Source organism: Sceloporus occidentalis, unplaced genomic scaffold, assembly GCF_023333645.1.
Source record: "Sceloporus occidentalis isolate IW3139 unplaced genomic scaffold, rSceOcc1.0.p SCAF_1, whole genome shotgun sequence".
Taxonomy (NCBI): Eukaryota; Metazoa; Chordata; class Lepidosauria; order Squamata; family Phrynosomatidae; genus Sceloporus; species Sceloporus occidentalis.
This window is the reverse complement of record NW_028316981.1, coordinates 174,673,978-174,688,773: the sequence shown is the minus strand read 5'-3', so window position 1 is coordinate 174,688,773 and position 14,796 is coordinate 174,673,978. Positions and strand designations below refer to the sequence as shown.

At 42.0% G+C, this 14,796-nt stretch overlaps 1 protein-coding gene across 2 annotated transcripts in view; it reads left to right on the top strand.

The window, feature by feature from the left end:
* Window positions 1–14,796, top strand: part of RAPGEF3 (Rap guanine nucleotide exchange factor 3) — a 62,647-nt gene that overhangs the window by 34,577 nt on the left and 13,274 nt on the right. For both annotated transcript variants that reach the window (XM_089482835.1, XM_089482843.1), the window contains exons 10-20: window positions 164–310; window positions 1,627–1,742; window positions 2,422–2,510; window positions 2,938–3,016; window positions 3,545–3,695; window positions 5,588–5,670; window positions 6,225–6,264; window positions 7,714–7,795; window positions 8,785–8,931; window positions 12,234–12,331; window positions 14,397–14,522. In XM_089482835.1, coding sequence (XP_089338961.1) covers window positions 164–310; window positions 1,627–1,742; window positions 2,422–2,510; window positions 2,938–3,016; window positions 3,545–3,695; window positions 5,588–5,670; window positions 6,225–6,264; window positions 7,714–7,795; window positions 8,785–8,931; window positions 12,234–12,331; window positions 14,397–14,522 — 1,158 coding nt within the window. The remainder of the gene's footprint in view (window positions 1–163; window positions 311–1,626; window positions 1,743–2,421; window positions 2,511–2,937; window positions 3,017–3,544; window positions 3,696–5,587; window positions 5,671–6,224; window positions 6,265–7,713; window positions 7,796–8,784; window positions 8,932–12,233; window positions 12,332–14,396; window positions 14,523–14,796) is intronic.

The following is a 14,796-nucleotide window of genomic DNA, read 5'->3' as shown; positions in this document are numbered from 1 at the left end:
TGATAGAGGGGGTCAATGAGGAGAGATAGTGATGGAAAAGGGAACAATTGGTGGGTGTTTTTGGTGCTCAGGTGACCTTAGAGTGGCAACTCATGTCTGTCAGTGGAATATCTAGTCTCACCCACTGAACCATATTGAACTGATGCCCTTCCTCCCTTTGCAGGGCTTGGTATCAACACTACATGAGGGTGATGACTTTGGGCAGCTAGCACTGGTGAATGATGCCCCACGTGCAGCCACCATCATCCTCCGGGAAGACAATTGTCACTTCCTCCGTGTGGACAAACGGGATTTCAACCGCATCCTCAAGGTGGGCCTAGAAAGGGCTTGAATTACAGACTGGGATTCCTGCTGTTTTCATAATTTCAGTTTGGAGTGGGAAGTTTGTCCCTTGTACTCTATCTGGTGAGGGAGAATGCAAGGGATCTGAGAGCACTGAAGGGTGGGGAGAAAGGTACAAATGGAGGTTCCCACTACTTTCTCCGTGATATCTGCTGTGATGTGCCTGGATCCTCTCCTCTCCTCCAACCCTTTTCATTCAGATCCTTGCCTGCAGGTTTTTCTCAAGGCCTGCTTCTTCCTTCCTATCCCTTTCACAGAACCAACTTGACCTTCCTTTAAGAGAGGTCCTCTTTCATCTTGAGAGTTGAATTAAATTTCAGAGAAATTCTAGGGAGCCAGAGTCCCATAGCTGGGGCCAAAGGTAAAAGGTTAGGACTAAAAATGCCAGCATATTTGATCTTAAAGCTCTCTTGCTGCAAGGAACTAAACTTTAGGAAAGACATTCCAATATTTTAGAATGGGAAAGGTCCTGGAAAAAATCTGGAAAATCACCACATGATAGTATTGTGAGAAAATGGGTATGGCCATCTTTCGAAACCTAGCAGTCAAGACAGGATCCATACAAGGGCTAAACATGTCCCCAAGACCCAAGCTTCCCCACCACTGCCTTATGTATTGCTCTCCTGACCATTTGGATTTTACTTACTCTATGGTAAAAGAACTAGCACAACTAAAATCATACCTTTAAATTACAATAGCATATGTACAGCCTAAATGTATTTACGTGTGCATAACTGTATGTAGTTAAAGTGAAAATTTGGTAAGATTTAGAGTTGCTAAAGATAATTTAAAAAGAATAATTTATTTTTAGCAACATACGTTATTATTTAAAAAAATAAAAATAAATAATCTGGGGCTTCTCCTTTCTTTCCACTGAATGTTGCCCCACTCAGACCATCTCTTCAGTGTTTCAGAGGGATGCAGACAAATGCCACAGCCCATTTCAGCCCCAATGCAGATGTATGGGGGGCAGTGGTATCGTCCCCCTATTAGGGTGTCACCTGGTGCAGTCTGCACTCCCTGTATCCCCCTAATGATGCTTCTGAGTCAGTTGTGTGACATTAACAGTGAGGAGTCCATGAAAGGAATTGCATTGGACAAGACTCTTGATGTCATGCCTAGTGTAGATTTCTGGAATGTACTGTTCCCTTCTTTCATAAAAGAGACCTGCCATGCCCACATTTTGAGTATCCTGGGTCAACGGCTATTGAACAGCTTTAGAAGGCATGTTCAACGCGTTTATGTGACACTACCCTTCTCACAAATTTCTTTTGCTTCTTCTAGGATGTTGAAGCCAACACCCTGCGGCTCAAGGAGCATGGGATGGTGGTGCTAGTTCTCGAAAAGAATTCACCAGGCAGTAACCCCAGCCACCTTCCTGGAACTCCAGGGAGCAGTAGGTACAGCACTCAATTCCCTTTGCTTTCCTGCTCTTTCCTAGAGGCAAGAGTAGTTCCCCTTGTTGCATCTACAAGCTCCACTGCCTTTTTTTTCTTATCTTCCCTGAGTGACAAAATAGGGTCTGAGAAGCTGTATGTCATTCCAGAAGTATGATTAGAAATGTTTTGCAGGTGCTGCAAAAGCTTCTCATCCCAGCAGCTTCACTGTGTTTCCTATAAGACACAGAATTCCTATGAAATTTTATGTGAAATATAATTCAAGTAAAAAATTGCACATTTCTTTCCTTCAGTTTTTAAAAATCATGTTTTAAAATCCATTTCTGTTAGCAAGTTCTACTGTGGAAATTGTTGAGGTTTAATCAGAATAGCTGCTCTGCATATGTAAGCTGCTCATTATACCTGGACATGAGACTATCAAATCTATGATACAGTGCAAATGTAATCACAGAATACATGCATATGCTCTTCAGTAATGGCTTCTGTGACAATTGTAAAACTATAAAACTATTGTAGTGTGACTATAGACAAAATCATCCTGCATTCTCCCCTTCCTTCCAAAGTGGGGAGGTGTCAAGCCAGATAATGATATAAGTGAAGGCTTCAGAACTTATTCAGTTTAGATTCATTTCATCTATCATCTGTTAGTCATGCTGAGACCACACCTTACTCTCTTCTTCAGGTACTCAGTAATGGCTGGCACCCCCGAAAAAATACTTGATTATTTCCTGGAAGCCATGCGTCCTGATTCCATGCTCTCTGATCCTGTAGGTAAGAAGAGTAATTCCAGAAGAGAAGAAATAATCCACAGTGAAGGAGAAAACTTCAGGCCAGTCATTGGTTCAGGCCCTGATTTAGAGTGGAGAACTGGGCATCAATGTTTTCAGGAATCTGCCATGGTGCAAGCTAGCACCCTGGTCCAAAAACTTGTTCCTGGAATGCTAGTGACCTTACATGCCTACAGAGACTACCACTTTCTTTTAAATCAAGGATGCATTTATATTTGAACATCCCTCAGTAATAGTGGGTTGGATTTTAACCCTTTAAAAGGAACAGGGTAATCACCTCGAATACATGCAGCATCTCTACATTGACGTAAGAATGTGAGTGCAGAACACTTATGTTTGTGATCTCTGGTAGTGGAGTAAGGGACCATCTAACCTCATGTCTCACAATGGCATCTCTGCTCTCTTCACAGACACCTTTCTTGGAGATTTTCTCCTGACCCATGATGTGTTCATGCCAACACCACAGCTGTGCAGAACTTTGCTCCAGCAATATCCTTCATTGGTTGTATATCCCCTGGGTATTACAACTAGAACCCTAGTCAGAGAAATAGTTTTTTGGGGGACAGTATTATAGTAGGCTTTTGCCAAGAGCCATTGCAGCTTTGTCACACCATCTTTCCTCTAATTTGGTAAATAACAGAGTGTGAAAAAAGAAAATTGTGTTCCTTGCACCACAGATTTGGCCCTGGGCCTGCTAGCTGGTCATCTTTGCACTACAGAGATTTATAGAGTAATGAGATTTTTGCATGTATCTCCTGTGTCCCTGGATTAGAAAAATAAAATTGTTTTTTCCCCCACTGCAGTCTGGGTGCACATTTTAATACACATGCTTATAACATCCATCTTCCTACACCCATCCAGATATTACTGCTTGGTGTGCTATGTCATTACTGCCAGAGAAGCCTGCTAGGGCCCATGAACATAGAACAAGTCTCTCACCAGAGGGACTTTGTCCAGGGGGCCATTGGGGACACCATGCACACAACTATGTCTTTCTTTCTCCTTGACCTAATTCACCTTCCATTCAGAACCTTCAGAGGGCACTGACCAGGAAAAGGCTTCTTATATTTTGAACAAAAGACAGAAGATTTTGCGGTTGGTGAATCAATGGGTGCTACTGTATGGGCGCTTGCTTCAGGCTGAACCCAGTGCCATGGCCTTCTTACAGGTAACAAGGTTGATGGACAGCAATCAAATGACCAGTATGGTGAAGCAGAAAAGGTCATATATCATGGGTGGGCTGTGTACACACACACACACACACACACACACACACACACACACAGAGATTGATTGATTGATTGATTGATTGATTGATTGATTGATTGATGCACAACAGAGAAGGTACTGGTGGAAGGTGAAGCAGGTTTAGATGTGAGGGAGCTTGTGTTGTGGATGCTCATGAAACTGGTTCTCAATGAAACACATGCTGCAAATATGAAAAACTTAATGGGCCTTGGAAGCAGACTTAAGCTGCTGAGCTCTCTGCAAGTCTATTTAGAAGTGAGTCCAATTGTGGACTCTCTCTCTAAATGGATTATTCTTCATGATTTCCTCCCACTTACCTCCAATCCACAAATGCAATGAGAAATTTTAAGCAAGAACAAGCATTCCCCCCCTTCCAGTGACTAAATTCCATCAGGGTAGGCTTTTGGACACCACATACCAGTGTGGATCAGGTCCAGAATCAAAAATGGGGAAGTCCATCTCTTTCTCTTGCTCTTCCTCTTCACCAAGCAGCTGCTGGAGCAGGCAAGCTGCACTTGAAGATGCTGGAATCAATCCTATCTATCTATCTATCTATCTATCTATCTATCTATCTATCTATCATCTTAGAGTCAACATGATGTAATGGATTAAATGTTGGATTATGACTCTAGAGATGAGGGTTTGATTCCCTGCTTGGCCATGAAAAACCCGAGTGACTTTGGGGATGTCACACACACTCAGCCCTAGAAAATCTCACCTTGGGGCTGCCGTAAGTCAGAAATGACTTGAAGGCACACAACAACAACAACAAATCTTCCTACCTACCTACTTACCTACCTATCATCTGCCTCTTTGTCTATTTCATTTATATCCCTCCTTTCTCCCAAACTGGGACCCAAGGAAGTTTACAATATAAGTTGAAAACAAAGTACAACTAAAGCAGTGTTATATTTTAAGTAATACAAATGTCTTTTCAAAAGCCCATTAAATAGACAATACTAGTAAAATCATTTTTAAAACAATGTAAAAGCCTTTAAAACTTGTTTAAAACATAAAGATCAAAGTCCATTAAATACCCTTCTGCACAGCCAATTAAAGACTGTTGACGTAAAAAGGTCTTTGCCTGCTATCAAAAAAATAGCTGTGACGGAGTCAGCTGAGTCTCCCATGGGATGTCTCTGACAGAAGTCCTTTGGAATAGGCCAAAGGTTGTATAAAACCAGGTCAAGGGCCACAGGTTCCCAATCTCTGCTCTTAAGGTTGACGTACACAGCATAATAGCAAATAGCTAAAAGCCTGGTATCCTTACCCACAGAGGAACGCACTTGGACTCTGAGTCTACAGAAGGAGCCTCCCTATATGGCGGTCACATACAACATGGGCCGAAGTTGCTGTTACTGGAATAACAGAACATGACATTCAACAATTGCCTTGCTGTCCTCAGTTTGAGAATGGCTAGCCCAGTGATTCCCAAACTTTGGTCCTCCAGATTAAAGATATCCAAATTCCAAAAAGGCTAAAAGTGGTGGTTGTTTTTTACAACAACTGTATTTAAAAAACAATAACCTACATATGGGGAGGGCATTCCCACAAGTGGGGTACCATGGCCAAAAAGGCTCTCTCCCAACTTCTCCCACAGTGTATTGCCCCTCACTAGTGGGAGATATAGGAGAGACCTCTTGCAGATCTCAATCCTCAGATAGACATGTATAGGGAGAGACGCTCTTTCAAAAATTAATATGGATTTTCCCATATTATTCTCCAATATAATGTGGGCTAGCAAGATGCTCTTGAAGAATAATAAAACAAACTGGCTACTTCTGCTGATAGGTTTTGGCTGTTCTCTTGCAGAATCTCTCAGAGTATGCCACTCAGGACACTCGTCTGGGACCTCTGCTTAAAGAACAGTTGCAAGATCGGCGAAGAAACCGAGTGTGAGTTTTCTATTCTGTTTCAGATTGTGTAGAGAGGGGAACATGGTTGAAGTGGGAAGACCATGCACAGTTAATCACATAATGCCAAATTTCCTCACTATAAATCATTTAATTCAGGGTTGGAAAAACAGCATCTGGTATTTTTTTGCAGTTCCCCATCCCAGCACTAACCACGGTTAACCTGCTTAGTTTCCAAGATCAGATGGAATCTAGTGCATTTAGGTATAGATAACAAGGCATTTCACACTTTGATTTAAGGGGTGAGAGTTCAGATAAAGACTGAAGAAAAACTAGGTGTATTCTATGGGACATCTGGGTAGTCATTCCTTCTGTGGGTCAGCTTCTGGAATCTGATGTTTGGAAGAACCTGGAGTTGTTCTTCCAGCTATGTCATTTCTACGATTTTAGTCATGTGATAGGTATGATTGGCTGCTTTAATCCAGAGTATATTTCCTGTGTATGTCATGAGCATATACTTCATGTAAGATCTAAACCAACCTAAACAGCTATTAAGATGTATAGTGGACTCATCTGTGCTTTCTCCTTTTTCACAGCTTAGAAAATGGCAGCAACAATGCATCGCCAAAACTCCAGGTAAATAAAAGGCTTTAACTAAAGGTTCTCCAGTACTTTTGATTAATTCTCTTAAAGTTATTCAGTTGCAGTAGTTAAGATGAAATGGATGTGTATGCTTAATCTGGCATAATTGTTTATGTTTTTAAAAGTTTCTCTTCTCCTGTTGAAATACTTTTGAATAGAATTTTGAATAGAATTAAGCCAGAATTCAGGGAGACAGTCATATAGATGAGCAAGGTGTGTGAGTGTGGAGGGGGATGTTACTACATTCCACTCCACGCTAGAAGAAAGAATCCAGATTTCTTCTCTTTTAAATTTTAAGCAAATTTGGATATTTTTCATGTCATTTCTCAAAACAATGAGTTGATTCCTGCCCCCCCCCCCAATACTTCCTCCTCAAAAATCAGCCTCATGTGGCCCAAACCTCAGAAGATTACTGGGGAGATTACTACATGTGGCTTTTAAACCATGATTGTTGTTGTTGTGTGCCTTCAAATCATTTCTGACTTATGACAACTCTAAGGCAAATCTATATAGCTGGGGAAAGAGTGGCTTTGGTGATATTTTGGCTGTTGTGTCCCCAGGATATTACTACTGTGTCCCTTTTTATTGAAGGGGGAAACTCATCAATGACCTTCCATTCACACTAGTCCTCAGCTGTGAAATGTCCCCATCACTGTTCACAAACAGGCTGATTGCCTCCTTCCCCCCACTCCATCCCCGCAAAAACTTAAATCATATTAGCAGATCTCGAAATGTGTGAAAAAGAGAAAAGAAAAATGTAAAAACCTGAAAGGCATGTTGGACAGAGCATAGGGAAGGGAGTTAGGCTTAAGGGGGAGTGCAGGAAAGATTGTGATGGAAGAAGCAGCCCCAGTCTCTTGACTGACAAGATGTGTGATAATGACTTTTCTGAAACCAGTTTCTTTCTTTCTTTCTTTCTTTTTTTTTTTTTGACTGACACATTTGCTGGGAGATCAGGACTTGAGTTGTAATGTCCTGAAAGTCACTTCTGGTTTCATTTTCAGCTTCATGGTGGGCAGTGGTGAGCTGGGTGGGGGGCATGGGGGCAAAAATTGCCCCCTATGTTCTCTGCAGTTGCTACCCCTGTTCTAGACCCTGCAAGTCTAAAAAAGATGTTCATCAAGATCGCCTGCAGCTCAGAATCTATTAAATTTACACAGATTCTCGAAAAGCGTCTAGAGCAGGGTCTACAACAGGGGTAGGCAACTACAGAGAACATAGGGTGCAATTTTTGCCCCCATGCCCTCCATCCAGTTCACCACTGGCCAACATGAAGCTGAAAACCAACCAAGAAGTCACAATCTGGCATGCCACCAAAAGTTTCCCAGGGCATTACATACACATTTGCAAATTTCTCTTTGAAACACACATTCCTTTATTTATTTATTCCATTACAAAACAAAAACAAAAAAAACCCCCTCTCCTTTCTTTTCTCATTCCCAGGCACGAAATGTGGTGGACTGGTTTGCGAGACAGGAGGAGCCATTCTTGAACAGCAGCTACACCATCCGAGCGAAAGACAAAGGTAAAAGCATTATTGTTTTCTTGCTCACAGACCAAACCTACCTGTCCGACAGTGCTTTCATTGGAAATATAAGAAACTAGGAAATTTGCCTAGGCTGACATTAATGGCTTCATTTATGACTGGAAAGAAACAAAAATTGAGTTGGAGCACTTGTAGTTCTTCAATTTGTTTCCCCAGAGTTCCATGCAAAATGAACCGGAAACCAATTTTCTGAAAAAGCTAGAGTTTGCTGATTGGTTGCAACCTAAGTTGGAAAGTCAACCTAAGTGTGAATATTGAGTTTGGTCAAAACTGGTACATAAATGTACATTCTAGAGCAATAAATAAATAAATACAGAAAAAATACAGAAAACTGAAATTTGTTCAGGACACAACTGTAGTATGTGGTGGGTCAGGTCCAAAACCTTATTATTGTCTTTCTTTCGGTCCCATTAAATCCAAATCAGTTCTGTTGGCTCTTTTCAAACATGTAGATTTTACAGCATAACAGACAGACAAATTGGCAAGAAGATTTTAAATTATAGTTAGTGGTCCTCAAACTTTGCCTTTTAGGAAATTTTGGACTTCAGCTCCCAGAAACTTCAGCAATGTTGGCCAGTAGTCTGGGATTCGGGGAACTGAGGTCCAAAATCCCTTAAATGGCACAGTTTGGGGCCACTGATCTAGATGGATAAGAGTGAGCATGGTATAGTGATTTGACTTTGAATCACTGCTCAGCCCTGGAAATCCAGTGGATAACCTTGGGCAAGTCACACTCTCAGACTCAGAGGAAGGCAATGACAAATGCCCTCTGAACAAATCTTGCCAAGAAAACCCTACAATAGTGATGTCTTCAGGTCACTGTAAATTGGAAATCACTTGAAGGCACAGGGGGGAAAAACAAGAAGAGATTGAGCTGGAGACCTTATATGTACACATAAAGCATGTACTCTCCTTCAAAGTGATACTTATATCCCTCTCCATTCCATTCCTTTCTTTTCCCTGTATAGTAATGTACGACATCTACAGGCCAGACTGTTCCTGCCTCACAGCACTGCTCCAGGTGAATGCGTCAGTGCAGGAAGTTCTCTCATCATTGACAGACAGTCATGGCTGGAGCAAAGACTGGATCCTGGTGAAGGTCAATTCAGCAGGGGGTAAGTGCACCAGACATTATCACCCTCAGGTAACCTGCATGACTGATGGCTACTTGCCATCCCAGCAGAAATTACACAGAGATGCTGGTTGAAGGAACTGCAAACTCCTCCTGAAGATGGCACCAAACACCACAGTGGACAAAACTGTGACAGCCCTTTTCCCAAGACCTCTATTTTTAAAAGCAGGAAAAGGCTACTGTAATGACTAGGCCTCCAGTCATTTGAAGACTTCTTCAGGCAGTAAAGGGTTAAGCCAGTGGGATGTATATGCAAATAAAGAGTGATATCACAGTTTACAAAAGGTTCACTTGGCCAATCAGTGAGCAGGATCAAGGGTTTTTCTGGAAGCTTCTCTCAGAAGGGTATATAAGGCTTCTGAGTCCAAGTGACAGTTGGTTGGAGAGATTGTCAGTGAAAGATGGAGAGGAACAGTTAGAGAGTGAGTCTTAGGAGTTAGTGGGTTTTGAAGTAGGAATATATCAGAGTAGAACATTTAGGGTTTTTTATTATGTTTATTATAGCTTGTATGAAATGAATATTCTATAATTACAAATATTGAACCTGCAAGTTCCTTAAGATCTTGCATGAATTATATTTTTTGGTTCTAATTTGTTACTTATGATAAATAATTCCTTAAAAAGTATCTGCTACTTGACACTCCTTGACACGTGTTATCTCGGATGATGCTTGAATAGATCAGCAAGAAGGAGAACTGAAATCCTTAACAAATCCCAGTGTTTGTTAAGGGATATCCATTATAAATTCATTGGGTGATGGCAGCATGTTTCGAGGGAATTTAAAGGTCTGCTGGGACTAAGGGCCAAGACAGGGCTGCTGTTTGGCTGCTTGGACCACAGGAGATCATCGCAGCTACCATGCAAACATTTCTGTCTTGTGCAGTCTATACAGACCTGGAGTTAGGGGCCAGCTTTGCCAAGCATTTGCTGACAACCCAAAACTTTCAAAGGGCCTGTCACACTGTCTACCCACCCTGTCTCCCCACCTCTTGCTTCTCCTTGGGGCAAGCATGTGCTCCAGAGGTCCAGTCTGGCTGGATCCCAGAGGCCTTGTGGATTGAATTAAAATGGTGGTGAGTGCCAAGGAGCAGTGTGTACGGGCTCCATTGTTGTTTTGGTGACTTCTTCTGGCTTCTGCATAGACCAATGAGCTGAGTGTAGGGGAGCTACTTCCTCAACCTGGGTGAAAGGCTTTGCTCCCTCAACAGGCTGTGCCTTCACCACCCAGTGAGGGGCTTGGGCTTTTTTTGCTATCAGACTCTGCCATCAACCTCACCTGGGAGCTGCCCCACCCAACCTAGTGCCAGTCCTGAATCCTTGCTTGGATTCACATTACAAGAAAAAAGATTCCATGTAAACATTAAAAAGTTTTTTTTAAGTGTAAGAGGTGTATAACAATGGAATAAGTTCCCTCAGAGGATGGTGGACTCTTCATCTTTTCAGGTCTTTAAGCAGAGTTTGGATGGGCATCTTTAAGGAGTGCTTTAGTTGTGCATGCTTGCATGCTATGGAGTTGGACTCTTAAGATTCTATGCTTCTGTTCTATGATTTTGCAGGAGAAGTTCATGGTGTCCTATAGGTGCAAAGCACTGGTTGCAGTAGTAACTGGTGGTGCCCATGTCAGTGGGATGGTCAGTCTGGTCCAGGTTCTAGCCTGAATTTTAAAGAAGCTTTCCAGGGTACTAGTCCTCAAAATAAAACCCAGACAAGACTTATCTTCCCACAGACATGGGAGCCCCCAACAACTGAGACAAGCGGGGCCAGTCGCTACTGGAGGGCTTGGTGTGATCTCATGTTTTATTTTCATCTGGTAGTTTCACTGATATCCCCTCTTCCCTTAATGAACTAAAGGTAGCTATAGGGCCTTTCTCCTGGCTTTATCCTCCCAACAGCTCTATGAGAAAGGCTATGAGAGACTGGGAGAGGGAGATGGAGAGAGAATGGGGGAGGGAGGGAGAGAGAGGATGCCCAAACATCTCCGAATATGTTTCATAGCTGAGTAGGGACATGACCCTAGATTTCTAAAGTCCCAACATTCTTTTTTTTAAATAGTAACTTTTATTACAATATATATTTCTATTTCACTGTTATTAATATACACTAAATTACTTAAATTATAGCCATATAATACCCCCAATACCCTTCTCACCCTCCCTCTGGAATGGTCTCATAATCATTAATATCCATTTCCTTTTATGTGGAACATCATCATAATTGTCTGATTCACCTCCTTCTACCCTCATCCTTACTTCCTTGTTCTATTAATATTTTCCATTTCCTTAGCCATATCTCCCCTTTATTCTGGCCCTTATAAACAGCTCTTCTTTCCAAAATAAAGTATATTGTAATACATTCCGCTATATAATGTGTCCAGTCCCACATTCTACACTGGCCTGCAAAGATTTCCTCTTTCTTCCCTGACTAGCATTCTAAGAAGTTGAAATCTGGGTCAACTGCCACCCCCCCCCCCCACACACACTTTGGATGGGCAGTCTTCCTTTTAAACACAACTAAAATGCCACTCCTGAAATTTATCTATGCGTATGTTCATAGTTTCCATTGTTAATTTTTTAAATGTAAAACTGCTCTGGGGATTTGAGGAGAGGTGTCTTAGTGATGTTACAATGCTGCCCAACTGGCTCCATCCAATTGACTTTAAAGTTGTGGAGTGTTATGTTATAAATTCTGTGACTTACTGATTGAAAATAAATTAAAAATAAATAAAAATCAAGAAAGATCCTAATGAAGACAAAATATGTTTGTTCTACATGTGTGTTTCCAAACTGGTGTTTGCTTTGTAAATAGTGCATCTACTTTCATCCTTAAACTCACATAATCTAACATATTGTGAGGACATAGGTGATGCTTGTCAGTGAAAATGGACTAGAGTAGGGACAGAAAACATATTACCCTTTGGATGGTGCTGGATTGTAACTCCCATAATCCCTAGCTAGCATAGACAGATTGTGCATCTGTGAACTAGGCGGTTAGACATGGCCAGAAGTGTTGAACCCTCACAACCAAGGTTCAAATCCCTGTTTGGCCATGAAAGCCCACTGGAGGAAATGTAGGCAAGTCACGATCACTCAGCCTCAGAGGAAGGCAAAGTCAAAACCCCTCTGAACAAATTTTGCCAAGAAAACCTCATAATGGGGTTGCCATAATTTGGGAGTGATTTGAAGGCACACAACAGAGAGTCTGAAATTGTTACCTTAAGAAGTACTGCCCCCCTATGGCCTTTCTAGGAACAGCTATTTCCCTTATCCTCATCTCTTTCATCGGCAGATAAAGAGGTATTGCCCATGGAAGCTTTTGGAGTGTTTACATCATTGGGACTGAATGAGAGACTCTTTGCTGTCACTGCTCAAGAACTTCACACACTGGTAAGTATTTGTTCTGTACAGATTCACAGCAGGTGTGGCTGATGGATCTATTGGTGAGGGGAACACATGATTTTACAGCTGTTCCTCCCACAAGCTTTATGGGACCCATCCAGGTAATGGAGTCTATTGCTGACAGAGGTTTGGCACCATGAGAGGTCCTGTACAACTAAACAACTGTAAAATCGAGTATGGATTCACTTTCTCTGCAGTTACAGATTTACCAGCCATCCCAGTTCATGGAAAGGAGACTTTTGAAGAGTTTTGGTGTTAATAAGCAACCTCACACTGCCCCTCTGATAGAACTTCTAGAAATATCTCCTGCTAGTAACTGTTCATGGTACACATGGAAGAGACTTTCCACACCATTTTAGAGTGAGATGCCCCCACTCCCACATTTGGAGCACAGGCTTCCCCTGTCTCCTGATGTTCACACTGTTGCAAACCTTTGTCAAAGGGATTATGTTTGCTAGAAAGACACACAGAAAGAGAAGTGAAGCCTCAGATTCTGGATGATTTTAATATAGGTACTGCACTGTGATCAAGGTGCAGTGGTCTGAGCATTGAACTGTGGCTCTGGAAACCAAGGTTTGAATCCCCACGCTGCCATGGAAACCCACTGGGTGACCTTAGGCAAGTGATACTGTTTCACTCTCAGAAGAAGGCAAATTCAAAGGCAAACACCCACAGAACAAATCTTGCCAAGAAAACCCTGTGGTAGGTTCACATTAGGGTAACATAAGTCAGAAATGACTTGAAGAGACACCACCACAACAACTGCAATCAAGGATGGGCATTCTGAAATTTCTGTATTATAGGGCAGCATCTATATTGTTGGCTGTCAGCTCATCTGTGTCAAGGAGCCCTTTCACATTACATAACTGCTATGATTCCACTTTAATTGCCATGACAACATCCTATCATATCCTGGAATTGGGAGTTTAGGGGAGGGACATTTACAATCCTCAGCCAGAGAATTCTCCTCTGTTGCATCTGACCAAAGTACAAGCCCCAGGATTCCATAGGATGGAAGCACTTAATTTGGAATCTTAGTGCTCACTGTAAGAATATAGAGTACCTCTAGTCTTTAAAGACTTGATGTAAAATGAAAACAGGATGAGGCGTGGAAAAAGAAGGAAAATCTAATTTCCTTCTTCTATAGTCTCCTGTAGTGGTTGCTGGTGACAACAGTTAAGACAAGGAGCCTTTATGAAAGTGGCCTTCCAACCAGGTGTGGTGGAATGGCCCTGTTTTGCCCACAGTAGCCCAGCTGAAGAAAATATAATTCTGTTTTAACTATTATGCCTTCCTGCTAAGGATATTGGAAATTTCAGTTTTGTGATAAGGAAGAACTACAACTCTAGAGAACAGAGTACGGCCCAACTCTGGCCCTATGGCAACGTAATGCCGCACACCACACCACATGGTTGGAATCCCTGTTTGGCCATGGAAGCCAATTAGGTGAGCTTGGGCAAATCACATTCTCTCAACTCCAGAAAAAAACAAAGGGAAAAAACCCCTCTGAATAAATTTTGCCAAGAAAATGTCATGATCTTAGGGAACCTATAAATTGGAAACAACTTGAAGACACACCACAACAACAAAGATAAGGATGACGGAGCTCCCTTGAGACTTTAAACTGAAACTTTCCAGAGCACTAGGAGGAGTGGACAATGAGGCAATTCAAATTTGACTTAAGCTTGTAGGATAGACATGTGACCTACCTGTGGTGGAACTAGTACATCTATAGCCATGTTGTGATCTAAGCTTGGAATGATCTAGGCCTGGCAACACAGTGGTTAAATGCCTGTACTGCAGTCACTCATTCAAAACCATAAGGTTCCAAGTTCAATACCAGCAAAAGGGCCCAAGCTCGACTCAAGCTTGCATCCTTCCGAGGAGGTCGCTAAAATCAGTACCCAGATTGTTGGGGGCAATTAGCTTACACTTTGTAAACTGCTTAGGGAGTGCTAGTTCAGTATGAAGCAGTATAGAAATGAAGCTGGGTGGATGGGACTTGACACTTGTGTGATGATATGAGCACTTCCTTCTTCTCCCCTTTGCCCAGACCCCTCACCCTGAGCAGCTTGGCCCCTCTGTGGGTTCCTCAGAAATCTTAGATTTCATCAGTTCCAAAGACCTGGCCAACCAACTCACTGAGCATGACTGGAACCTCTTCAAAAGCATCCATCAGGTAAGGGCATTCCAGTCCATTCTGCTACATTTTTGGGCTACAGAGGTTTCCATTCATAGATAGCATCTGTTGCAAACAATTAGGAGAACGTGTTCTCCTAATTTGACAGTATTGATACACATGACCTTGGCAATGAACAGAGGTTTCTGGCAATTGCCTTGGGTAGATAAAGTGGAGAAGAGCAGAAATCTCTTGATTGTTAGGCTGAGAACTGGGAAAGCTACTTTTAAAAAAGTAATTAGTTACCATGTAAATTTAAAAGCCCAAAGGGTAG